Here is a 27,947-nt window from a genome sequence, read left to right as displayed (position 1 = left end):
CCTCATGTCACCTCCCAACTCCAGCTTGCTGATATCTTCACGAAAGTTGTTCCTCGACCTCGTCATCAGTTTCTGCTTAGCAAATTGATACTTCTTGACAAACCACATCAATTTGAGGGGGGATGTTAAGGCAAATATAATCTGTTAGTAATTGTGTTTCCTATTATACATTGTATTATTTAGGAATAAAATCAATAGGTTTATTGTAGGTTATTTATATTCCTATTTTAGATTGCACAAATTAGGAAGGACAATTATATGTCATTAAGAATTGTAAATCAGCTGTATTATATATTAGAGTGGAATAACGAGAAAGGCATCAAGCCAGAAAACCTAACCTTCTGACAGTAGAGAGACAATTCCACTCAATCACAAATCTTATTCTTTTGATACAAGCCAATGTCCCATCAATACATTCTTTAACATAAAAAAATAAAAAATAAACTGGCCATGAATACAAACTCCATTGCGACTCCCTTATGGCGGTACAGGTATAGGAGGTTATATTGTTAGAATACACTAGTATATTTGCTCACAAACTCCATGAATTTGTAGTAATGAATACATGGTGCAGACAATTTCTTGTGCGGTGCCTACAAAATCAAACAGTGTGCATCCATCTTTTACAGTTTGTAGACTTCCTTTCTTTTTTACATGACGATTTAATTACTGACGGTCAAGGAAATGGTTACCTTATCATAGGAACCAAACTCGAATGAGGAGAGGCATGAGAGCACAAAGAAACAGAAAACAGAAACTGAGGTATCTGAAAAAAGTTCACTCAGATTGTCATTTCTCCAATGGTACAGCAGATTCAAGTTTTAAACGGTTTAACCGGACAGTTCCAAGAATGTACTCCGGCAGCTCCTTCTCGTCTTTTGCCTGCAAATATAGCATTAGTATATATCTGGAACACTTGAGATGAATATGTTGATGAGTTTTCCAACTTTTAGAAGTGAATGTATTAGCAGTTGATATGTAAAAAAAAATCCAGCCCACACTCCATTAGAATGCAATAGATGTCAACATGACCAAAGCAAGAAATAGAATGCAGCCAAGAAACCCAGAAGAAGAATTTTTTGGTACGTGTATTTATTCTCAGCTTAGATAACTTGCGAAACTGGAAGGATGGCCAAGGAAGGTAACTAATTCCAAAGTTGTGGTTGTTTTGGTTAAAGATGGTTGATTGTCTTCAATTGCTTATTCTGTTACAACTTAATGTTAATATAATCAGTTCATCACCTTTCCTTCTAGAAAAATTCAGGTTTTGTAATCTTCTTTCTAGTTTTTCCTAACATAGTTAATGGTATATGTCTTCTGAAAAAGGGCTACGCTCATGCCTACAAGCATGTGATAATGTGCGCGCGCGCACAGCCGTGACAACGAATATACTTCACAAAGAAAGTAGAGAGAAAATAATTGGGAGGATAAGAAATTCAACCTCTTTGCATATTGGAAATGGGAATTCCCTTTGAACAAACACATGGATTGCACCCAATAGAAACCATAAAGGTATAAACACAATCCTAATCATAATAAGCGCAAAAAATAGACAGACACCCTGGAACATAAGAGCACCCCCTCTCCCCCAACCAAATATACCCGGGAATTGCATAAATTGCACAGTTCCAAACAATAATAACTTCCTCATTCTAGCCAAATATCAAGTTTACACCAAAGGAGCCAGGGAAGATAAAATCATAAGAGAATAGTATATCAGAAATTATTATAGTGAGAAAGGCACAAACCTCTACCAAAATTGCAAGGTCAACAACTAGGTTTGTGACATATCCCAGAACAAGGTTAATGACACTCCTAGCTACAGAGGATGATCCAATGTCCACATCAATCTGCATATTGCAGAAAATTACCATGAAAGTGTTATTTACCAGATAATATAAAAATAGCAGCAAAGTAACACATGTACTAAATCTCAATTCTGCTACCAATTAGCATATCATTGCACATAATTTCAACAATGTTGAATTAGGAATCTTCAATGACTAGCAAAATTTACATTAAAAATTTAGTGTGTTGATAAAGAGGAAAATTAGAAAGAAGCACATGACTGAATCCTTAAGTCTACATTACACAGTGGAGTTGATATTATACATTTTAAGAGTCAAGTATTAAATTAAGTTCTAAAATGGGACCTAATAATTTAACTATGAAATCACATAAGTACTTTATGATCATGAACCAAGAATAGCATAGAAAAAGTGCAATATTCTGAAACCTGGTATAGTCTACATATAAATAAGGCAGAAACTTTACTTCAAAAGTTATTCCATTAACTTCGAGAAGTAACATAAATAAGTATTTACTTCTTAATTTGACATATGAATAACACAACAAAATCATGATCCAAGGTAGCATTACCTCCAAAAAATTATCCTGTTTGAAGTATTTACAAGTCACAGCTTTCCCTAAGAGGCAAGCTTTGGTTCCAACGGCTCTCTTGACCAGCCAATATCCCTGTATCCATTGAAAACTGTTATGATCTAATTATTCTAAAAGCTAAGATGTTAGGTAAAGACATATGAGTGATTTTATATTATATTTTTAATATGCCTCCTATAGTAGTCATTTGGTTAGGAAGTGTGGCCAATACACAGACCCACAAACCTAAAATTAAACTTTTTAATAGATTTGAGAGTGTCAAGGACTGCGTTCCAAATCATTTAGTCATAGAGGCTCTGATATCATGTTATGAAAAGACCATTGTTTTTAAAAACCAGACCGGCTATTGAACAAGTGAGAATTAAAATTATATTATTAATATTCTATAATATATTATGTAATGAATTAACATTAAATATTAAGAAATTAAGATCAGTCAAATTTTTAATTAATATAATATTATCATATTATATGCTCTGTAAGATAAAAATAATAATAATAAAAGGATAAATAAAAGAAATTCATGTATTTAGGCCATTACAACTTGTTATGGTCTTTTTACTTGATTGATTTTTTTTTAAATAAAAAGTGAAAAAGATTGGGAACAAAATGAAAAAAAGAACTAGATGAAACCGGTTTTTCGACCGGCTATGAGATCTACCGGTTTTTTAGGTTAAATAAATTGGACATTTGACCGGTTCCTGATTCAATCAATCGAAGCAGCCGGTTGGATTATTTCGACTAAGATAAAAACACATGGTGACTTTTATTATTGGCTGCTTAATGCTATCATGTCCAGCATCAAAGAGAGCATATATATATACCACTTCATATAAAGTCACACACCTCAACTATACTCGGAATAAGTTTGAACCTAGAGTCCCGAAACACATCACTTCCATCAACAAACTTAGCCAATAGAGAATCTTTATGCACCGGTCTGTCCGCTGCATAATATAGAACCAGACTGTAGTTTGGTTTAGCAGGAACCTGAAATTGATGACAATCACAAAAAAGAAGATCACTGAGAAACTGGTTATTGTAAGCATAAAACGTAGTTTTTGGAGAAGAAATAGGGATAAAAAACAGGAGACGCTCACACGCAGATATGCATGTGCATGTACAGTGTGTGTGCGCACATGCACATACTCACACACGCGCACGCGCACACACACGCATGCGCACACACTCAGGGACACACTAAACCAAGATATCTCTTAAGCCATTGAAATTTGACATCTTGGAGTTCAGGGATAGACTAATTACTAGAAAAAGATGAACATGTCACATAAGGTTCACGATTTCAGTCAAATAACTTCTCAGCTACATATAGGATCAAATTTATGCTTTCTAAGTTGAACAGGAATGCCAGTGAAACCTTTCAACGTGTTCCTCAGGCAAAGTTGGGAGCCCTAGGTCCTGTCACAGTACTTGTAGTAAAACTACTGAGTTCTTCATTCAATGTCAGAGGCTTACCACAATAATATGCATGCAGTGGATTCTTTTAAACTAGGTACAATTAGGAAGAGTATGTGATATACTGAAGAATCACTTCATTCACTTGGTCAAAAAATGTTATGTTGCAAGGAAAAGACTAAACAAAATTTTAGCTTTCTTGATTGCTTTAGGAAGATTTCTTATCTTTCCTCTTGTACTTCTTTACTTTCTTTTTATGAATTTTTAATTTAAAAATATTTAACATGACCGCTGACATCAAAGCTCAAGGACATAAAATGGTGCCGTAAAGGATAGTATATCAAAATAAGCTACACGTATTACCTTAAACTCAACGGTCAACACTAAGATAGAATAATTATAATATAAAGGAGAGAAGTATACAAGTTCTCCAACCACTGCTTTCATACCATTTCAAAGAACCACTTGATGATTAGGGACCTGATAATGGTTTTTTTAACTCAACACATTTCATAAACTCCACTTTGCACTAATGTGTGTGTCTGTGTTATAAAAAGTAATAACAAAAATAATAACATCCATACCTGGAGATTTATGACGAGGATAAATGGAAGCTTTTTGCCTGCTTCTGACTGAAATTCAGAAGGAAAGGATTAGAAAGTTCACATTAAAAGAAAATCTCAGAATCTCCAGATTGAGGATGCCAGAATATCAAGATAGAATACTTGAATGATTTCAACCACATAAGCTTTAGCACATCTCATGAACCAACTATTCTAAAAATTTAGGCTACTGGGTAACTATGCATGAATGATTTTAATATTATATATCTTGTGTGCGTCAACAAAAGCCGCTTTGGATTTGAAGCGTGGACATTGTACACAACGAACTACTTTGTGCTTAGACTCAACTTTTCATTAGAAGAATAGGGAAAGGCAAGGATCAAACACTACCACTTCATCATAGAGACTCTATTACTCTAACACCATGCTATGAACCAACTATCCCAAAACCTTAAATACTAAGATCATGACCGGTATTAAAAGGCTAACAGTCAACAGAGAAACATCATTTAGAAATTTGCAGAAAAGGAAGGGCTTTGTGATAAAAAGATAATCAAGAATCGCCACAAATAGAAGTAGGGATGAAAATAGATAGGGTACTTGCCTATCCATGCCCAAACTTGTATGAAAGAAATAAGATAGTACTCAGACCCCATCCTGCCTGAGTGACAACTTTAATACCAATAGCCAAGGGATACCTATTACCTATGTAACCTATCCTAACAATTAGCTATGTTTTAGTTAAACAAAATGTTTTTTACTCAGTGTATCCTTTTCTTTTTTTTAAAATGGTAAAACAAAACTACTTACTAGTTACTACTAAAACTAACTTTTAAATATTAACGCAAAAGAGAATATTGATTAAAATTAAAAGTGTAACATCTAACTCAATTGAAAGTATATAAATAAAGTTTCCAAATCCTAATTTTGAAACATAATATGCATATCGTATGAGTATGGGGTAGATTAGGTACTATAATACCCAAACCTACACCGTTGTTGGGATTTTTGTGGGTCCCTATTGGGTCCAAATCTAATTATCATCCCTATAAGATTCCAAAGAAGACAACCATACAGTAGATACATGATATGCTGCACAATTGGAAAAAACTGCAAAAGTATAGTAAACTGGTTTTAGAAATTAGAAACTCCAAGTCAACAAGTTATAAATAAGACAATGACAAAATGAACAATGAGATACAAAAGCTCCATGGAATAAGGATTTAAACGAACCTTTATATTGGAGACACTAATCTGATACTTAATTTCCAACAAATCCAATTTGTGCAGTATTAGGATTTAGGAACACAAACTTAAAAGCTCGATTTAACATAAGGTTAAGGTTTATAAAAACATATCTGAAACTAACATGTGCAAAGCAAACTGAGCATATCTACCCCAAGTCTACTTGACAATAATTTATAGAAATACGAAAGATATAGAATCTTAGAAATTTAATAGTACCTGAACCATACATCTCGGGTGCAGGGCAATTCTATCTACAGATTTATCGACTGTGAACCAATCAACTGCTATGAGCTTGAGAAGAGGATCTCCTCCAACAACCTGCATGACAGATTCCATGTCTATGACATTCAGCCAGAACACATCAAAACTAAGCAAAAGTAGATAAAGTTCTTTGTTGATAAAATCTTGGACCCATGACATAAGCATAGTCATTGATCTTCTGTGAAATCTTGGATAGGCTCAAATAAGGTGATACCATCTTAGAATTCGTTAGAGGTTCTGCATTAATTAGAGATATGGCCAAATTAGTCCTTATAAAAGGTAGCGGACAATCCTCTACTCTGAGCTAGCTTTTAGGGTAGAGTTAGACCTAACACAAATTCTAAGAGCCTTAACGATATCTCTGGTATTATTGGGGAATAAGATCTCATAGTGGAAAGAAATCCCCCCTACAACAAGTGTTTCATCATGTACCACATTCTCATTGGTGCTCCCCCTTCGCGCAACCTTCTGCTTTACAATTGTTCCCACCATGCAAATGCATTGCCTACACGCAACCATATCATTACTTGCTTTTTACTCTTAAACTTCCATGTTCTCAAATAATTGTTCTATATTTGAACCTAATCTCGGAATTCCTCAATATCCAAGCTTCCATTGAAATAAGGAATTTCGATTTGAGTTGAAAATCAGATATGTACAGTGTATTGACAGGTAGCATTAGTAAGTTAATTAGTCAGTTAACATAATAGTAGTTAGTAAGTTTGTGGGTAGTAAAGTATGTTGTCTATAAATAGGAAGAGAGGTTTAGACAGCGTCTAGACATTTGAGAAAGAGTAGGGTCTTAGGCATTGAGAGGCTTGGCAGATCCTCGAAGTTCTGCTACTTGTATTAGTAATCCAGGGAGGATGTGCCTATCTTTCAGCCTTAAAAATACTACTTTCTATGCAAATCTCCAAAATTGTTATCACGATTACGCCTATAGTCTGCCATAAGATTCTTCCTCGAAATGCTAATCATTCTCATCTGACCCCTCCTCGTGAACATGTTGTCTACACCTATTATTAGAAAAAAGCATGTGGAAAGGTGGTCCACCGGCTTTATAATCCCTAGTATGCCTCTTACCGTCAAGCGTATTTCTGTTGGTGTTTATGCTAATGGCATCAAGATGTTGCATGACTTCCTCCTATCATTGCTCTGCATCCTCAAACATGTCATGTACATCTTGTTCCCTAGTTCTCAATGATTCCGCATGATCCTTAGATCATCGACACCATAGTAGCCAATCGCGGATCGCAGCCTGTCGTGGATGACCCCCAAAAAATGAAATCCCATACAAGGGAAGGCCGCTATTGGCCGCGAATAGCAGGATTTCGCGGCCCCAATCCCATCGCGGCAGGGGTCCGCTACGCTACGCGACGGTGCTATCGCGCGCTATCGATAACTATGATCGACACACAGTTCTATGACCATCATTCGTCATGAGAATCGCTGCATGCACAAGCACCACTGCCATCGGACTGGAGACGATCAGCACTGATGCCAATAAAAACAGAGCACAACGCAAAAGGAAGTATGTATGAACAGGGGAGAATATTCTCTTCAGAAAAAAATTAATCTCCAAATCTAAATAAGGTATTTATAAGCCGGCACTTCAACCTTAATTAGGGTTCCTACTTTAAACTAACAAAATAAAACAAATAATGATGATTCCTAATTTCCTAATTTAGAGGTAGCTAAGAGTTAACAAATAACAATGACTCCTAATTTCCTAATTTTGAAACTAACTAAAAATAAAACAGATAGTAACGATTCCTAATTTCATAATTTAATGTAAACTAAAAAAATATGATGATAAAATCAATCTTGGCAGATTTACTCGAATGGCTACTCAACCATCGGTATCAGTCAACTCACCTTAGAATTATCTTTAAGATAGTTCTTTCCCCTGATCATAAATCCTTTTCCACTAGGAGAAGTCCAACAGTTTGTGTCATTGTCATCCTTTCCTTTGCGCAAAGAGCCATGAATGTCACTTTGATCGATTGTGATAGGGGCTACAGTAGGATCCAGTTCTTCGCCTAGATCAGGAGCTGCACACAGTTAACAAATATATTAGACAGGAATTTTGAATGAAATCAAGAAGCTGCATATAACTCTATCCAGTTGCTTACGAATGATAGAATGCTTAATTCATTTCTGCCTTTCTAATATTAGTTTATCTTGTAAATAGGTAGATATCTAGTATTAATTTTTATTAGGTATATTTATTGCACTGATTATATATAATACATTATGTAGTTGGAACACACTGACTCAATCTAATGTCTCTCAGTTCCTTCTCGTTCAACAATTACTGTGTTGCTTCTTGTTCCCCCAAAATTAAGGGAACTTTTGTCTCTATGTAGGTGTAGTATCTGAATGAAAATAGATACATGATCATCCTTATGTATGAGAACTAACATGAGTAATTAGTAAAGTGGTTATGTTTTCTCTGCCTCACCTCTCCTCAATTCTCATGGCCTCTCTCCATTAAAAACTGCTGTTTTAGTATATGGTATTAGAGAGAGAGATACCATCCACCGTGAGGAGAGATACTTTGTATAACGTTTTCTCTGCTTTTACTTTGTTTCAAAGTCAGAATCAGTCCTGTTCATAATTGTTTAAAGTTCTTGGTGGCCGCTTTTTTTTCAACCTGCTAAAGGTGTTTTAGAGTGTATTCTAGGTCTTTCACCAGTGATCAAAGTTCATGCTGGATAAGCAAAAGCACATTGGATATTTTAAATAAACGGAACTATGTCGAAAAAGTTATAATAGCTTTCGTTCCTTTTTCGCTAGCAAATAACAACAAACAAAGGAAAACCTGACCTGCAGTTCGCTTCAAAGCTAAGGTTGTGATTGCCCATGATATATTCTTCAGTTTGACTCTTAGCTCCTGATAAATGGGGTAAAGTATTAAACTATAGAACTTAACAGAAGTAAAAAAGAACATCTTTTCTTCTTCTCAAATCAGTTGCACATAAGTAATCTTCATCTCTATTGAAGACTATTTTTATGGTTAATAAGTAGATGGATGAAACCTTAGGATCATGTTTCTCATCATCATCGCTTTCTTCATCTGATGTTGACGATTCAGCACTAATAGCATCATAAAACTCATCTAGCACTTCATCCTCATATTCAGAACTGGAAATGGAACCATCAGAGATTTTGGAATGAACAACCGTGGTGGCATTTTCGCGGTTGAGTGCTGGATTAGCTGAGATGTATTCCTTCAGACCTGAACCATTATTTAACAGCACGTATTAAATGCCTCAGAAATATTATTCATACACAGTTTGTTCAACCTAAGAACACAGGGAACACCATAGTGTATAGCAAGCATGTTGAGAAATTAAACACATGCCTCTGGACAATGCTTAGAGTAGATTAGCTTAGTTTGAATGAGTCAAATAAAATTCTTCCACCAGCTGTCATCAGTTTCTTTTTTGTTTTTAGTTATAAGTAACAGTCCTTTGAATTAAGCTAGAATTAAGGAGCATTATCTCTTATCAGTTTTTTTTCAGATGTATTTAAATTCAAGTTGATGATTCAATAAAATACATTACGCTTTGCAGCCCCAGAACAGAAAAGCTATATACTTATCGTTCCTTCCTCTTCACCTGCTACTTTTCAATATATCACAAAAACCAACGAAGCAACTTTCTTTTAATTGTATTATAAATGTCATAATCAGGTTGTCAAAATACCATGTTTTCTTTCTGTCAGTGAAAGATTTAGTTTATGAACATGTGACGATAAATAAATAAATAAATGTAGCTCAAACTTCAATCCAGTGTGAACAGTTTTGAAAGGGCAGTATAGCTTGGATGTTGAAATGAAATGAAATAAAATAGTCCCTTAAATTCTTTCCTCCCTGGTTTGTTCAAAATATGTAAGGTTACTAATAAAGTGGTAACAGATCTCCAGTAATAAGATCTATTCCCAAACCAGAGGTGAATCTCCTGGTATATTTACTTTTTCTCTGAATCACATCCTACACTACCATAAAGAAAGTTTTTCCTACATTCCCCTCACCGCTTCCCTTTTCCTGATTCTCCCAAACACCCCCCCTAATCAATCAAAATATAAAAGTAAAAAGAAAAGAAAAAGAAAATGGAATGATATTATGTTAGAATAACATCAAAACTCCTTCAATGACTACAGCCAAGTAGTTTGGACTTCAGCCATATACTTTTGATAATCCGAACTGCCAGTGACTATAGACAATTCAGAGAGATATATAAGATGAAAAAAAATGTTAAAATACTTTACCTGCCACTTGGCACAATAACGCGTAAGGAATGTTCCTCTCAAATTGTGAGCACCGGTTGTTCTTCCATCTCATCCAGGATGCAGATTGTATCTCTAAAGTGTGGGTCACAAGACACTTTGGACTATTTGATGCCATAGGTGTGTTCAAGTTTCTAATTTCCCATGTAGATGCTGCAGCCAAAATACAATGATATGAGGATAAAATTAGTCAATGGGTGTTTTCTTTCTTCTAATCAGTTTCCAGAGAGCTCTGAAACTAAAGGAAGATTAAAAGAGTTTCTACCAAAAGAAAACAACTTGTCAAATTAAGCGATTGAATTCCAGCAAACAACCCACAAATTTTCGAGGCAGTACAGAATGTCAATTAATCGGTCTATTTTACTTAACAAGGGTACTATTACGGAATAACAAAATAAATTAAGGGGATTGTACAAATTCAAGAGTATTTATTAAAAACAAATGAAACAAAATTATAGTCTTCAACATGAATGATTTTCAAGCACTGGAACTTTCTTCCAGTGCATCTTGAGGTTGCCCAAAATTTGAATAAAATTGAAATATACATAAAGGAACCTTCAAAAAAAATATACATAAAGGAAAAGTAGATAATTCTGATTAGGATGTTGAAATGAAAGGAGAGAGATGGAAAAGAGATAGTAGAGCCTTCAAAATTCAAGTAACATTTTTGTGGGCGAGTGATGATATTTTAAATGTGATGATGCAAGATGATATATGTATGGAAATTGTTATACCACACACTAAGTCACTTACGTATAGGCAATAACCTATTTATATCAATATTCTACTTTTAGTACTAGTCTACTACAACTAGAACAAACCCAGCCTAATAATTTGTAAATCGTAAGCCATAACATGAAAAGATTCCTAAATCAACATGAATCCCAGATGTTCTACTAACAAAATGCCAGGACCCAAAAAGGGCAGCCCAGCGTATAACTAACAAATGGGAATATACATTAAAACTAACTAATCTTTGTTGGTTTTGAAAAGGTTGAAGCTTTATATTCATATAACTGACTGCAATTTCTGAAAGCACAAATACCAAACACCCCTATTCTAGCGAATTCCTGGGATTGAATGTAAAAATTGCTATCTTACTATTAATCTTTGCACGTCGATATCCAGATCTTTGAGGCTTTTTCTTATGTTTAGCTGGAAACTGCAAGATAGCTGCATAAATTAAATACATAAGAATGTTTCAGCGTGTACGGTCCAAATAAATTGAAACACAGCATGATGTATAAAATGGAAAACAAATCCAATAACCACTGCTCCATATCAATCAACAACAACCACCATTGTAATACCCAACTTCTGTATTAAATAATTGATAATAAGATTGCACAACATTAAGTAACATGGATGTCAATGCCATGCATACATAAAAATAGGAAATTTCACTTATGGAGCATTTTTGCATAATAAAAGAAATTTCACTTATGGAGCATTGTTGCAGTTTGATAAGTATTATGTAAAAGTTTCAGTCTCTTGAAATTTGAACAGGCATATGAAGGACATGATATTCCCATACAAGAAATGAAAGTAAATGAACTACTAAGCCATGACAAAAGTTCCAAGAACATAATAACAGAAACACCATATTCTTACTGTATGTTCCATCTTGTCCACGAAACCATTGCCTAGAGAAGACAAAATCCTGCTTTGAATGCCACCTGCATGAAGTTTAAAAGGTAATTCATAAATGAACATTCTTTAAGCAAAAAGAAATTCATAAGGTAATAGGAGAGAAGACAGAGATGTGATGAAATTATAGCAATTTGCCAACTATGCCATTACAACTGTAGCATGGACCAAACCCACTGCCTCCCCTAAAAAAACACAACAAAAGCCTTATCCCACTAAGTGAGGACGGTTATATGGATCACACTACGTCATTGAGCTCGATTAAAAACCAGATTTTCCTTTTGGAAATAATAGGGAAAATCTCCTCAAATTACAGCACTGCAAATCCTCGAAAGTCAACACCGCCTTGCCATAAGGCCCCAATTTCCTCACAAATACATCGATAATTTCATATTATTTATAACATACTATATATTCCTACTAATCTTATTTTGTCCGATTCCTAATAATCTTAATTAACTCTGCCGATGTTTGCATTGCCGGTCCCAAGCCAGGTAAAGGAGGAGGGTTGCGTGTTAGGGGTTCGCCAGCCAACGTAAAACTAGCAGATATCATTAATATGGATCCTAACAATCTTAATTTAATTATAGAAGGATTCTTTCCTAATTACTACATTTAGTTGATAGAAAGAGAGAAACATATAAACTGAACTAACAGAATGAGAGAATGAAACTTTTAATCTTATCATTGAATAACCAGAAGTACAATCAGTTCTTATATACACTGAGTAATAGAGTATAGTAGTGATAGCTTGTATAAGTTTTGCTTCTAAGTATAAATACTTGTATTACTCACAGTTGTAACCACCAAGATATAACACAATCACAATTCAGTTAGAGTACTAACTAACCCTATGATACACTAACTGTTTACATACATAAACATGCCCCTTCAAACTCAGGGCTGCTTGAACATGGAAAACTTGTCAACAACCCTTAGTTTGGTTCTTAACTCAGTGAACCTTTTTCTCTCTGTTACTTGTTCACCGTTTTCTGAAAGCAAGAATGGAGAAGAAAAATAGCCCAAGAATGGAGAAGGCACAATATCAGATGCTTGTCGGGAAGCTCATTATTTATCTCACACCAGGCTAGACATAGGATTTCACACAATGTGGTTAGCCAATTCATGCACAATCCTAGAGAGAGGCATTGACAGGAAGTAGCCAAGATCCTTCTTAATCTGAAAGATAGCCCATAGAGAGGAGTGTTGTTCAAAAGAGAAGGAAAATTGCCTCTAGTGGTCTATATTGAATTATTGATGTAGATTATGCACGGCCAGTGACTGATATCTACCACTAGATTATGCATTGTTTTTTTTTTTTGGAAATTTGGTCTCGTGGAGTAGTAAAAAAACAAAACACATTTGCAAGGTCAAGTGCAGAGGCCGAGTTAGGAGTTTTGCAAGCTGGGAATCATTGATGATCATTCCCCAGCTTGAAGTGGTGCTGTGAGTGTGTAACATAACTATTGTAATTATTACACTGTGTAATAAACATAATTACTAGGCTTTGATTTGGTTTCAGTAATTACCTGTAATTAAGTAGTTTCCTTAATTAAGACGTGCTAGTCCTCGATAAATTGTACAGCCTTATAAGGTTTCTAAATAAAAAATTAGATTCCTTTCAAATTATATTACTTTCAACTAACTCCCATTTTCAGTCATATTCCTAATTACTATACTTAACTATCCCTACTTCTAACAACTCTGGAATAATCCTATTCCAAATTATTCTCACCTAATTACTATATTTAATAATATCTTTAATTATTCTATCCAAATTAATATGTGAAACAATGTCTTTAACCATCCTTATTTCTTCTTTTACATACTTTCCTGATAAACGTCTAGTTAGCACTTAGCAGACACCTAAAATCAACCATCAAGTTAACACTTCTAGAGTTCTAGTATGAAGAGCTTAACAGAATGGAAGTAAAAGTCAATAGAAAAGTCAAATTAACCGGTTCATATAAATTTCTATCAATGAAAAAAACCACAATTTACATGCTCAAATAAGAAATCACAGAAAGTTAAACAAGATTATTAATAATGAATTATACAGAACAGAGCATATTTTCACAGCAATCCAGTTGGAGTGATGTTGTAATTATTTGAAATCTGAACAGGCTAACATCAATTGATTACCGAGATAGATACTTAGGATCATATGTCCCATAAACAACATCATAGTGTCCGTCATAAGAATCTACCAGCTCTAAGTCACACATCAACATATCCCACCTGCAAAATATAATTACAGAAGAGATTAAGATTTAAGAGCCTGTTTAATTTGAGAAACCATTTTCTCCTTTCATTTCATATACAAAAAAATGATTACAAAAATACCACCTTGTTTTCACTTGTATTCCTATTTTCAAAGATTTCCAAAAGGAAATGTTGAAAACAAATATAGGAGAACACGGAAAAAGTAAAAACATAGTCGTATTTTTCTATTTATTAGCAAAGGCATAAAATAGAAACAGGAAACATTTTATCAAACCAAAAAAATTAATTTTTTCAAAAAGATTATCAAGAATATAAAGCACTTTTTTTGCCACTTACTCATATCTTCTCTGTCGTTCAGTATTCAAAACCACTTCAAAAACAGTATCTGCAGTTGCATCAATAACACCAACAGACTTTGCAAGGATACCCTTACCATACTGCAAACAAAGATCAGTACTATCATAATGAAAGATAACATTTATCTCTGCTTTTTGTAAATGCGACAAACATATTAAAGCTTTATTGACAGCAGTTTCCTATTAACATTATGGAAAAATAAAAGCCACTTCATTCTCCATGAACACCAATACACACGAGGGCGCACTTTCATCAATAGCCAAAAGAACAAAAAAACTATATGAAAACACTTCAATAGCTATAACTAGATGAGGAGTGCTATCAACACACTCTTTTGAATACTCTCTCCAACACTCTTCATGTGATTGGTTTATTTATAAAAAAATCAACACATTTCTCTCACTTATTAAAAAAATTGCTGACTTTTTAAAAAATAAACCAAAAGTGTGTTTGAGAGAGTGTTTAAAAGAGTGTTGCTAACATTTCTCATAACTAGATAATACTATTTGAAAAACTTTTCATAGTGGGAAAGAAAGAAAACACTTTTATTGATAACCATTACAAAAGCATCAGAAATTGAGGGAGCTCCAGAATAGCAAGATAAAAAGAAAAAATCTAGTTTAACCAGCAACAATTTCAATTGTTCTAAGGAATAGTGGAGTTTCTACGGACCAATCAAACACATAATCTCAAGGTGAAAATGAATATTTCAGAGAGAACAGCCGCACATATGGCTTAACTCCTGAATTAGAAACTCATTCCTTTAAGCAATATCAAAGTCTTACCATGTTTTTGGTCATTTAGATCTTCTTGGTTCACTATAAATACAAATATTTTTCCTACTAATTAGCAATCTATGTCATGACTATGAAAAACACTTGTGTATACACACATAGACCCATGCACCAGAAGAAATCCGTTTTAAGAAACTTCTGCTATTCAGAACTTATAAGAAAAACATTGACATGGAGAAACAAGTATTGGGTAATTAATTACATCAACAAGAAAACTACACTCTTACAACTCCTATTACAATAACAGAGATGAATGGAAAGCTAACTAGTTTTCAAGAAATATGTTGGTAATCAGTATCACCCGTTAGTCTCCCCCAAAGAAATACATAATTGTTTTCATACCTTGTGACTTGAAACATCCTCGAAAATTCTAATACCTGACAAACAAAAGCAACTAGAAGGTTAAAAATAGATCCAACTGTAATTTTTTTCTTTCATAACTAATATAAACAAGAAGGTAGAACCATGAGAAAAAAATCATTGTTTGTGTCAAAGGAGTCTAACAACTAAATCATGCAAAGGAAGGAAAAATACAGCAGTACTCAAGTTGCCTCGTCCCACATATAGTAATGATTTTCTTCCTCCGTAAAGTCTTTTTCATTTTTCTTTTTCTTATTATTTTTCCTGATAAATGAACATTTTATACAAGGGGCAAGGCAAAAAGAAACAAGAGATTACAAGAGGAGACAATAATAACCTCCAAATTTCCCTTTGAATCTTGATACACTCAGAAATGATCACCGCACAGTCCCATTATTAATTCAGAGGACCCTGGGCTTCACATTAACCTCTATTTGAACCCAGAAGTTGATGTTATTATCTTCAATTAAAGGAGGGTTTTTATTTAAATCCTCAACTTAGGCTAAATAAAGAAGGGCCTTTAAGTTTCTGGATTCCTTTAAATTAAATAATTTTATCAATATTAAGAAATTACTAAGAAGGAAAAGGGTATTAGAGCAGAAAAGCACTACACTGTAATAGGCTGCAAAATAGTGTATGTTTGTGACAGAAGAAAATACCAGACACAGTAAGAACACATTTCCATTGATAGGCTTCAACTGCATCTCCACTATCCCCTTGAAACCCATCTGCCCTGCTAGCCAACTTTGACGATTGCCGTAACAGTATTTCTGGGCCTTTCAGAATAAAAGTGCAAGAGTACGTTAACAAGTAATTAAGAGAGAAGAGGCACATATGAGATTTAATATGCTCTGATGCAGCAACCCCACCATATAACAACTCCTTACACAAAATCCAACCAATTTTGGTTCAGATTCACACTTCAACAAATATCACTCAATAATTAAAGATGCATCTGAATACTGTAAATTTGTCTCTCCTTTGAGGTAGAAAACGAAATAGATGCTGCCTTACACTGCTAAGATGTGTAAGTACGTAACAGGTGGATCATGTTTCCCAATGTACAAATTATCAACTCAATTAAGCTTGTTATTGCCTTAAAAGCATTTCACAATGAATATTATTGACCAAACCATTTTTTACCTTGGCCAATTCTTATATGCTTCCTCAAACCATGGGAAACCCGCCTCACTCTAGGCCGATGTCCTTCAAGATTGATCCTTCCACAACATAAATAGAAATCATATGTCAATTTATGATAAATCATCGGATAAAAGGACGACCTCCAAGGAAGATCACCTAATGATGATCCCAACTACAACTATATTGGTCTTTCATACACATAACTTACAAATATAATACATGAATTGAAATATTTAATCTAACAATAAGTAATATTCATTGAATGTATTTTAAAAGGATATCATCATTCCTAGATTTTATAAAAAAAATGAAGGGAATGAAAGAACAAAAGGACAGACAATTGAAGGGACCAAAAAGCATTGACTCATTAGCTAATATGTAGGACACAAAAACTACTCTTAATCATTTACCAATCAATATGCCTACAAGACCATTAAACTAATTTTATTCCACCAGATATTAGTAAGTGCAATTCATGTGGGGGAAACAAAGCATACTCGGCCTCCATGTTTAGTTTGTCCCTGGCACTGCCTCCTCTTGACAGCTCATACTCAACCTTCAAAGATAATATATTCAGTAAATTAAAATCCTATGCAAATTAAGGTAACCGAATTCTTTTAGCTAGCCAAACAGATAGTTCCATATTCTTTAGATAAATGGAAAATGGAAACCTATTTGTTTGAAATTTTCATAGCAGGAACTCAAATCCAAACACCTTCGCCGAGAAATAAAACCTTCAATCTCAATCAGGCTTGGGGTGTAATAATTAAGAAATACCAACGACAAATGCAACACGCACATTATAAACACAACCTTCCAGTTATTTTCTTATACCTGTTGCTTGGCATGATCAAATGCTTCTGTCCATCCCCGAACCTCCCCAGCTGTAGCGCAAGCAATCTTGACCAAAATGTACGGGAAAGAGAAGAAATTATTTATATAGTATATACTGGAAAAAGTAGGTAAAGTTCACTTACATGGAACTCAGTTTGCCAGCTGAGCCACATGTTGTATTTAGTTTATTTTTTACTTTTAATAAAATTTGTAACCCACTAAGATCATGTTTTCAGAAAAAAATTATAGTAACTTAGCACGCAACTTTTACAAGCGACAAAAGAGAAGCTTATGCAGTTATGCTTCTGTTTTATATTTAGTAGAGTGTAACAAGTTACAAGATCAATTTTGAATTCTTCCTAAGCAATTATACCTGTTAAAAAACATGCTGCATTGCAATTAAAAGAATAAGCAAACTGAAACCATAAACTTACTTCTCCCTTTTTGGTCTCATCTAACCGATTGTAAAACCGCAAAACATAAAGATCCTGATGAAAAAAAAAAAAAAAAGAACATTTTTTAGCTTCCATCGAATTAAGAAGTAATCAGAACATGCACACTCAAACCACAAGACAATGTTATGAGTTGAAGTTTGAACCTCAGAGAGATTGTCCAACTGAAACCAACACAAAATCAGTTTAATTAGTTTAGTAAACAACACAAAGACAACTCAAGTGGCAGTTACATTACCCCATTGTTGACCCTCCGACGACCTAGCTCCTCCACCATTAGCGCGGGCCCCACAACTCCCTGCCTAATCGGTTTCTGCAGAGGAAAAAATCCACATTAAGGAGCACTTAAGTACTATCATTAAAAAAGAGAAAAACAACAGACAACTAACAAGTGGGAGTATTAAATATCTTAATCAATCACTAATCCATAATCAAACTAAATAAAATATTACTGAGCCTAACAAGCATGTATATCTATGTTCATTCAATTAATTAAATATCACTAATCCATAATCAATGAAACTAAATAATGAGCTCCAATGAGGGTTAGCAAACTAATTAACTCAAGCAAGCAAGTGCAATTACAAATTAAACCATTGCTAGGTAGCTAAACACAGCAGTAATCACTAATTAACATATGATCCAGCAGTAATTAAGAAGTTCAGAAGCTTACAAGGGAAGGGTATTCATGAGGATCACGCTTATACATAGAAAGATGCTTCCCCCTAATGAACAAGAATCGGAGATGACAGTACTCATGACCAAGCGAATTCACTCCCAGGTGATACACCCAACCAAAATACTCAAATATCCCTCTATCATCACTCCGATCGGAACCGCCGCTACCGGACTTGTTCAACACCGAGCCGGTTGTTCCCGCCGTTGATACTGCGGCTGCGACGGCGTCCATCACACGTTATCGCTGCTGCTGCTGGTAGTGCTGAATGGTGATGATCCCACACACCACACTCGTGACTCGTCTCAATTATTATTATTGAAATTGAATCTTGTTTGTCTTATTTTCTTATCATTAGGCATTATTATTACTTGCTTTGAATTTTGCGGGGTGGGGGAGGTTGGGTGGGGCCCAGTACGCGTTTGAGGAAGGAAGGAAGGATAGTGATGAAGTTCAAAGCTGGTTGAGGTTGTCCTGACCGTCAATTCTGTTTTCACTGTTTATGAGTCGATGCCGCGTTTGCTCGCATCATCGCACTTGCTCCAATCACGTTTCGCCACTTGGTGGTTGCCACCTAATATATCAAGCTTCATTTTGCCTTTCATTTTCGGCTTCTTTGTTTGTTAGTGATTGTTGCATACTTAGATTAGATATCTCTTTCTTCAATCAATTGATTAAAATATCATATATGGACTTTCGGAAAAATATCAATTGATACATTTATTTTTTCTTTCTCTTCTTTTTACTTGTATTGGGTTGAAGTACCATTTGTACTTCATTCAATATATTTTATCCAGCTTATCAAAAAATATATATATATGGACTTTCGGTTTTGAATACATGTCTAGACCCACCCGTGATGATGATTAGAGTTACATTTACTCATATTTTTCATTCGTCTCCGAGGATCACCTCAAGTGGTAAGAGTTTGGGAATATAAAAATTATGTGGGATGTAGGGTTAATGATTCACGGCTCGAACCCTTCCTACAAAATGACTAATTTACTGACATACAAACAACTAATATTTGTTTATTACAAAAAACCTCAAACTTTTTATTCAAAAATAAATGATGAATAGGTCAAAACAAATATAACCCAATTGATGTATCTTTTTTTTCTGCCATGGATTTTGTCTCATCACTTTTCTAGTGTCATTACACTTAGAATGTGTTTGGTTGAGCATTTTAACCAACAAAATCACATCTACATCTAAAAAACGTAATTTAATATATTTGGATGACACACACTGAATTGATACATCATTTTTAAACTCACGTTTACTCAACGTAAGAAATCCTTACTTTTCTGTCGACTTGATTTGATTTTGCCTGTGATGTTGCTCTTGACATTCCAACTTGTAGGTAGATTTATTCAACACTTGCACTGCTTGGCATTATGACAACTAGCATGTGATAAAGAGGCAAAAGTAGATTTTATTTATTTAATGATTATGTTGCAGGAGGGTGAAATTATATGGATAATGACACTGGTGTTATTTTTTTTCCTTCAACTAAGCCGTTTATACATTAGTTTTAACTTTTTTATTGTTACATAAATTAGAATTTTTTTGGTACATACATAAATTAGAAATTAGAAATAAAAACTAAATTAAATTTGTTTGGTTGTGTAACTATTTATTTCTAATTCGCTATTTCATACATATTAAAACTAAATATGATTAATTATAATTAAAATAAATTTGGATAGAAAAGTAATATAGTTTATTTTCTTCATTAATTATAATATGTATATTTGTGTCCATTTTGGTAATTACATGTCTAAAAGCAATTCTACTAAAAGTTATCCAAACAAAATTATTTATAAAGATTCACTTGCTTATTATTGTATCCAAACATAAATCACATCATTTTAACTCATGTTTATAAGACTCAATTCTACTAGATTCAATTCAGATTATAATCATTTTTGTAAACGTTGATCCAAACACACATTTATTCTAATTGTAACTTTTATTGTACCAGTTATTTCTTTTATTGACGCATATCATTTATATGTAAATTTACAAACAAATTGAGTTCTCATATTATAATCAACCCCAATTGAACGCTAAACCATTTTTTGGGTCCTATTTTGAAGCTCTGTCTATGTTGAAGGGGTTGTGGTGGGTATGAAGGTGGTTTGAGGTTATTGTGGAAAAGAAGATCACAAGGGTTTTGAAGAGGGGTTGAAGGAAATAGTAATTAATAAAGATACTATTGAAGCAGCAAACAGTGCTTTGAGAAATGAGCGTGAGGTTGACATGTTTGTGGAACATGATGTGAATATAGTTGAAGAAGTTCATGCACTTGCTTATGGTGATGTACTAGATGACGAAAATAAGGAAGTTCGTGATTGAGATATTAGTGATGAAAGTGCAATTGAACAATTGTCTTTTTTGCCACTACATTTAGTATTTTATCTTGACTTTTTTTTTGTTAACACATACTCCTTCTATTCTAAAATGGTTGTTATTTAAGGTTAGTTTCACAATCTAAGAGTTCATTAATTAATATAAAATTTGATTATAAAGAAAGAATGATAGTTATTGATTACTCCATCCGTTTCACAAAGATTGTAGTTTAAGATTATGACACAAAGACTAAGATGACAATTATCGATAGAATAATGTTACTATAGTACCCTTATTTACTTTTACTAATAATATGTACAATGATTAAATTCTACTTGGATAGATATGCATGTAGTTAACAGAGAAGAGTTGTAGTTGATTAATATTTTTTTTATAAACTAAATTAATCCATCATCATGGTTTGAACCCTGAACCCTTCAAGCCACATAACCCTTCGGGGATAGTTGGTTGATATGTGAGGTGATAAGTGAGAGAAAATTTATTATATAAGAGTATATGTGGAAAAAAAATAGCAAAAAATGCATTGGTTTTCTAAAACAACAAACATTTTGAAATATTGAAAGAACGTCCAAAACAATAATCTTTATGGAACGGAGGGAGTAAGTGATCGATGAGAATTGAATGTGGTATGTGAGAGATACAATATTAAATAAGAGCATATATGAAAGAAGATGTGATAAATAGTACAACAATCATTTTGAAAAATATGTGAAAAACTAAAAGGAAAATGATGTGGGGCACGAGGTGGGGTCTCGTGCACCAAGCATGAGGCAGTTTCTGGCGATTTCAAACCGCCAAAAATGTGTAATGTATATAGTTATTAAAGCACCGCATTTTAGTGGCGGTTTTAAACCGCCAGAAATGCATTAAATTTGAATTTTTTCCTGGCACCGCAAGTTAGTGGCGGTTTAAAACCGCCACTAATTGCTCCTCGTGCACTCTCGTGCCTTAGACCTTCGTACCAAATAGCACTGCTCAAACTAAAATAACAACCATTTTGAAACAGAAGGAGTATGTTATAAGGACCACCATTCACTTTGTCTTTTTGTAATGACATATGTAACACCCCGATTTCGGTGGTGTCACTTTAGTAACAAAAAATAAACTTAATGCGGAAAAACGTGAATTTTTTTTTTTTGATAACTAAGACAAGACTGGATTGAATAAAACCCAAAAGCGACAAGCAACAGAACTAATGTACAAAATATAATACAGCCCCCGCTGTAAGTAACACCCTCGTCACGAGTAACCTCCAGTGACGGAAAGAAAACTGTAACGCCCGAAGGCAATGTGTACAGACTGAAAGTAAAGGTGAAGTGTCCGCAACACCATCCCTCAAAACTGAAAATCAGCTGGCCCATCGGCCTGAAGCAAGACCTCCTAAGTCCAACCAACTCTCTGTGATTCCTGTAAAGAAAACCACACAAAAAGCTATAGGCGGGAAACTACCCTGTCCCAAAAGAAACAAATGATGTTCAGAGCTAAGACTCTACTCCTACACTAATCCCATCTCGAGGAGCTCACACTAACACTCAATCCTACATGCTAGCATGATCGTCGTCCGAATTCGAAATCCAGAACGACCTAGTCTACATACACCATCCGTCCTCCTCTCGCAACCGCGATACGCTCCAGTTCCTGCATCTCAACCCTAGTTCCTCCCGAAGGATGAACCATCATGAATCAGCCCGCCAAAGACATCTGACAAAGGGCGTTTGTTCGCCAAAGCACACACAGAAGACGCGAGGGTCAACTCCAAAGAATTATATAAATAATACCACCAATAGATATAGATAAGAGATTAGCCACTTAGGCTTATAGCTAGGGATAACATCCTAGGGTTGTATTTTTCACAATGAATATAAAAGACGAAACAATTAGCATGCATCAGATAAGATTAACAATTATCAATCACACTCAGCGATTCAATAAGTTATATCTAGAAAACTCGATAAGCAATATATCAACGAATATAGTTAAAGTGCATGATATGTCAATGCAACGTCGAATTCTACGGTTCCGGAAGAAGTAGGCTGGGCACGATCGAGTCGGTCCTAACACTGGCATTGTGTCGACCATAACCCTCGGGTGTCACTTACAACCTTGACATAGCCGGATCAGTCCTAACCCTGCGGGTCGACTTTTCCCTCCGCTATGCCCGACAATCAACAGGTCGATCCTAACCTCACGGTCGATCATATCCCCCGTCGATGTCCGAATTACCCGAAGAAAGAATAGGCTGGGCACGTTTGAGTCGGTCCTAACACTGGCATTGTGTCGACCATAACCCCGGAGTGTCACTTACAACCTTGACATAGCCGGATCAGTCCTAACCCTGCGGGTCGACTTTTCCCTCCGCTATGCCCGACAATCAACAGGTCGATCCTAACCTCACGGTCGATCATATCCCCCGTCGATGTCCGAATTACCCGAAGGTATAAACTGTACCCGAAGGCATAAACTGTACCCGAAGGCATAAACTGTACCCGAAGGCATAACTGTACCCGAAGGCATAAACCGTACCCGAAGGCATAACTGTACCCGAAGGCATAAACTGTACCCGAAGGCATAAACTTAACTCATGATGATTCCTCGAATCATCTCCATCCGATGGTCAAAAACTGCTCAGCGAGCAAAGAGTATCGACATACTCGAAAACTATCAGTCTCCCGGCTTATCCCTCGGATAGCCCAATGACATAACTGCTCCCAGAGCGCCAGAGTACCAACATACTCAAACCTTATCGATATCTCAACACTTGGACTCGACGACACTTCTCATTTTCCAAAACTAAGATTTGATCCTAAGCTTGCATCCGAGATTGTTATCATTATTTAAAGGTTTAGAGGTTGTTTAATATCTTATGAATTTTCCTTGTAAAAATAGTTTCCTTTTAGTCTTATCGTATTTCCTACGAGTTTCAAAGATCCCATAATCCCAAGTAAATCCCAGAGAATGTCTCGATCCACTAAAACAATAACAAGGCCCGAACTCCGTTCGTCCCGTCAAACTTTCTCAAACTCTCAAAATAAAATCGGCATGACCTGCCCCTTATTCTCACTCCTCAGTATCACAGATATAAGTGTAATAACATAGTTAAATTAGCACAATCCAACAATCATAGCTCATATATCAACACAACCTAAGTTAACCACATAACACTTAGCATATAGGGCAGATATCACACATCCTAGATTAACCATTTAGCACATAGCATGTGATTCAAACTCAAAAGCAATTCAAGCGATAAATGATTATCAATTGTCAGCCGTAGCCTCAGAAAACATTTCTCAGTCAAACACAAATAAGTGCATAAACAATAAATCAAGTCGAATTCGTCGACACCTAAAGCATTAGCTAGTATTCAGTGAGAAGCCCTCACCTTAGCCAATTTCCAGGATTATCTTCGAAGGTTCCTTCACAATCCGCTCCTAGTTCTTCAGGAAATTCCTCAAAAGAACCTTTAGAGTAAAAACCACAGAATTCCCTCAGAATCTATCAGAAACTAAGCTATCAATACTTACTAAGGTTACACGAAGTAGTATATACTCCGAGGTACGATAATCTTAGCGCGAAAGGACAAGTTTTTTGAAAAAGAAATTTTCCTCATCTCCCCTTAGGGTGCTCGGCCACTTTAGGTAATTAGGTGGGTCGATTTTTCTTCGATCAAACTTGGTTCCTAGGTTATTATTAGTCGTAACTAAGGGTATTCTAGACTCAGAAAAATTATCGGATCGAAAACTGTCGCAGGGGTATTTTGGTCAATATTTTAGCTCATAAATTCAAAACTGAAATTTCGAAAAGCAAATTGGATAGGGACGTCACCAACGACGTTTATGACAACTAATCCTACTAGCACTAAGCTAAGGCGATAGTTTTCAGTCCAAAGGTTGAGACTTTGCTTAAAAATGGGTATTTTAAGCAGAAATTGATTCCGGCGGAGTTCCGGCGACATAACGGAAAAACTAATCCGACAGAAGTGCTATTGGGCACGTAAGGAAGATGTTTAGAATAAAAAATGAAGTATTCAGGATAGTTTTGCAAAAACCTCAAAACTAAGAGTACAGAAGGGCATAGAGAAAAGCTATGGAAAAGACGATCAGAGGTAAGGATTAGCGACTATACCTCGACACCTTGAAGTAGCAACTGTCGGATCAACGATCAAGCAAGAAATCAAGAAAATCTTCTTCTCCTCCTCTCCTCTTGGCCGCGGCTTGTGTGTGTGTGTTTGTGAGGTTTTGTCTCAAGCTTCAACATATATATATAGGGAATGAAATGGAAGATATTTAGCAAGGATCGGATAAGTATGAATAGATATTTATCAAGATTGGATAGGTATGAATAGATATTTATCAAGATTGGATAAGTATGAACAGATATTTTGAGAAGATATTTTGTAAACCGGTACAGATTTGTTTAGATATCGGAGGATTTTGCTCATAGAGTTAAGATAAAAATATGAGAGCGATTTCCGATTCTTCCTACTGATTCCAACGTATTTTAGACACGATATTCTCCCCGCTGAATCTTCTAATTCTTCAAAGAAATATCGGTATGATTTTTGGTTTTCGAGGCTTGTTTTTAATGCTATATATAGAGGTTGGCAAAACGCGGGAAAACGAAAGTTTCGCGATTCCGATTTTTCCGGCTTCATTCTCCATGAATTCTAAGATAGGTTTTGGCGACATAATACCAAAACTCAACAGAGGTCTCCTTGTATTTTAAGTGACTAATGCAAAGTCGGTGTAAAAACTATTTTACCCGATAAGTTACTTTTTGCATCGTATGTCGGAATAGAAAACTTCCTTCTGAAGAAAGATTGAAAACATCAAGAGAAATGGGTGTACGCGTGTGGAATCTTCATTTGAAGCTCCGAATAGAAAAAATCTTCATCGTCGGTTGATTCTAGGGTTTTGAAATACCAGGGTTTCAGTTTCGGCAAACTTCCGATGATTGGAATCGGACGTTCGTAGATTCTAGAGTTTCGCCCCGAAACGATTGTGATATATGGAAAAAGAGAAGTTCTAACATTTCTCTGAAGATTTTTGGACTAAATTCCTACAGTGTTCCAAGGGTGGAACACAGTTTGATTTCCTAAGGTTCTTGTCCTAGGTTTTAAAACGAATATTAGTCGTGCTATAACTTAAATCGACTTCGATACAATCCTTTGACTTTTCCTGAACTTTCTCCTTCATAAATTTATTCCATTCGATAAACTCTTGTTCAGGTTTTCCCTTCACGATACGTCAAACCTAATCGTAAATGGAAATCTCTTCCACTTATTCTAAGCTTAAAACTTGGGTCTTACATTTGTGTTTTTTTTATTCTCTAGCAGTGACATTTATGTGAGGTGATTGAAGTGAACAATTGTAATGAGTTCATTTCAAGTTATAAAGAGAAGTAATGTAAAGGAAAGGGAAAAATAAATAAGTGAGAAGAGAAGAGGAAATTAATAGAATGCACTTGGTCTACATTGTGAATGATTACTTTATTAAAAGATAAAATATTTACTCATATTCATAATAATTAGGGGGGTGTCCCCGTAGGATAGTTCAAGTGGTAGGAGCTGGGGAACATATGAGTTGGATATGGGGAGGTTCAGGCGACTCCTGACGGGTGTAATTTATCTTTCTAATGTACCAAAATAATAACTAGGGGTGTAAGCGGGTACAGTACGATCTGCGAATCTGACCAAATCAATTCGAGTCGAATACATTATGGTGGGTTGGATTGGATCATCAGTTCGGTTTTGATTTTTTTATTGCATCCGATCACCATCAGTTCATGTATCAGATTTTGGGATTGAAAAACTGATCAATCCAAACCAACCCAATGAATTGCGAATTTTTTTTACATTCAACCCAAACACTCTAGTCCATTACCTTGCATATTTATATTTGTATTGAAGGTGTTGGTTTAATTTGGATTATACGAGTTATGTTATTATTGAATGTTTTGTTATTTGAAAATGTTGGATTTTTCTATATTTATCATAATTTTCACATTTTTGGAATAATTTTCGTGCAAATTTCTAAATAATATTTTTTTATTTCAAATCCAATCATTCGAACCGAACCAATTCGATTAAGATCGGGTTGGTTTGGTTCGGGTTTAGAAGCATAAATCAGGAAATCCAAACCAACCCAAACCAAACATGTTTGATTAGTTTGGACATTTAAACAACATAAATCTGAATCAATTCGGTCCGGTTACACCTCTATAATAATGACTAGACTCATAATCCTAATTAACTATAGAAATAAGAAAACAAATCAATCTAGAAAATAGTCTAAATATATTTTTACATATTCTAACACATGTTAATTAAAACTTGAAAATCAATGGGTAAATAGCCAAGTTCGTCCCTGAAAGTGTCCACCGCCTTCAACTTCGTCCCTAAACTTCAAAAATGACGCCCGTGGTCCCTGAAAGTGGCAAATATCCCTCATCAGTAGTCCTTGGTTAAAAAAAAGTCACGTCCGTTAACAGAAGTGTGACAAGGCTTTTTTTTTTTTATAAATCCATAGCTGATGTGGAAATAAAAAACTCCAAAACTAAAAAACCTAGGGTACGTGTCAGAACATGATAGACAGATATTATGGTCAAATTGGTCCCTGCCACCTTCCTCCTCATATTAGCAACCTCTCCACTTCTTCCATTTCTAGTTGCACTCACAGAGAGAAAGAGTGACGGAGAGCGCGAGGTACGACGGTGAGCGTGAGGATAACAGTGGTTGTTCGTCGGAGGCGTACGAGCACGCGACTTTGGCGAAGAAGAACGATCGTCTACGGTGGTCATCACAAGAGGAGCGACGGTGCTCTTCATCAACATACAAAGGTAACATTTTTTCGTTTTAATCTTGTAATATGCAGTTGAAATCGGTATAATATGCTTATGTAAACCCTAAATT

At 35.1% G+C, this 27,947-nt stretch overlaps 1 protein-coding gene across 3 annotated transcripts; it reads right to left on the bottom strand.

The window, feature by feature from the left end:
- Window positions 1–339: 339 nt before the first annotated feature.
- On the bottom strand, window positions 340–19,016 carry LOC130711970 (protein ENHANCED DISEASE RESISTANCE 2-like). Of its 3 annotated transcripts, XR_009010842.1 has the most exons (24): window positions 18,662–19,016; window positions 18,227–18,301; window positions 18,135–18,152; window positions 17,971–18,024; window positions 17,537–17,602; window positions 17,200–17,258; window positions 16,703–16,779; window positions 16,219–16,335; window positions 15,542–15,576; window positions 14,385–14,485; window positions 13,968–14,063; window positions 11,790–11,854; window positions 11,280–11,351; window positions 10,161–10,331; window positions 8,927–9,126; window positions 8,715–8,781; window positions 7,764–7,939; window positions 5,844–5,945; window positions 4,401–4,448; window positions 3,247–3,390; window positions 2,380–2,475; window positions 1,749–1,850; window positions 693–882; window positions 340–593 (listed from the first exon to the last, which is right to left on the bottom strand). XR_009010842.1 is itself a non-coding variant. In XM_057561775.1 (23 exons), the coding sequence occupies exons 1-23, from the start codon at window positions 18,896–18,898 to the stop codon at window positions 790–792; spliced, it is 2,271 nt and encodes a 756-aa protein (XP_057417758.1). In that variant the 5' UTR covers window positions 18,899–19,016; the 3' UTR covers window positions 340–789. The 3 variants fall into 3 exon arrangements, 2 of the variants coding, with proteins under 2 accessions (XP_057417758.1, XP_057417760.1); XM_057561775.1 differs by having other exon boundaries at window positions 340–882; XM_057561777.1 differs by lacking the exon at window positions 18,135–18,152 and having other exon boundaries at window positions 340–882; window positions 18,662–19,015.
- Window positions 19,017–27,947: the final 8,931 nt, after the last annotated feature.

Source organism: Lotus japonicus, chromosome 4 (assembly GCF_012489685.1).
Source record: "Lotus japonicus ecotype B-129 chromosome 4, LjGifu_v1.2".
NCBI lineage: Eukaryota > Viridiplantae > Streptophyta > Magnoliopsida > Fabales > Fabaceae > Lotus > Lotus japonicus.
Note: the sequence above shows the minus strand (reverse complement) of the source record. Positions and strands in the feature narration are given on the sequence as shown.

Coding starts and splice junctions, on each gene's coding strand:
- LOC130711970 (XM_057561775.1), bottom strand. CDS start 18,898: ATGGACGCCGTCGCAGCCGCAGTATCAACGGCGGGAACAACCGGCTCG. Junction 15,577..16,218: donor ATGTGTTCTTACTGTGTCTG/GTATTTTCTTCT, acceptor TTTGTTTGTCAG/GTATTAGAATTTTCGAGGAT. Junction 2,476..3,246: donor TTATTCCGAGTATAGTTGAG/GTGTGTGACTTT, acceptor CAATGGATACAG/GGATATTGGCTGGTCAAGAG.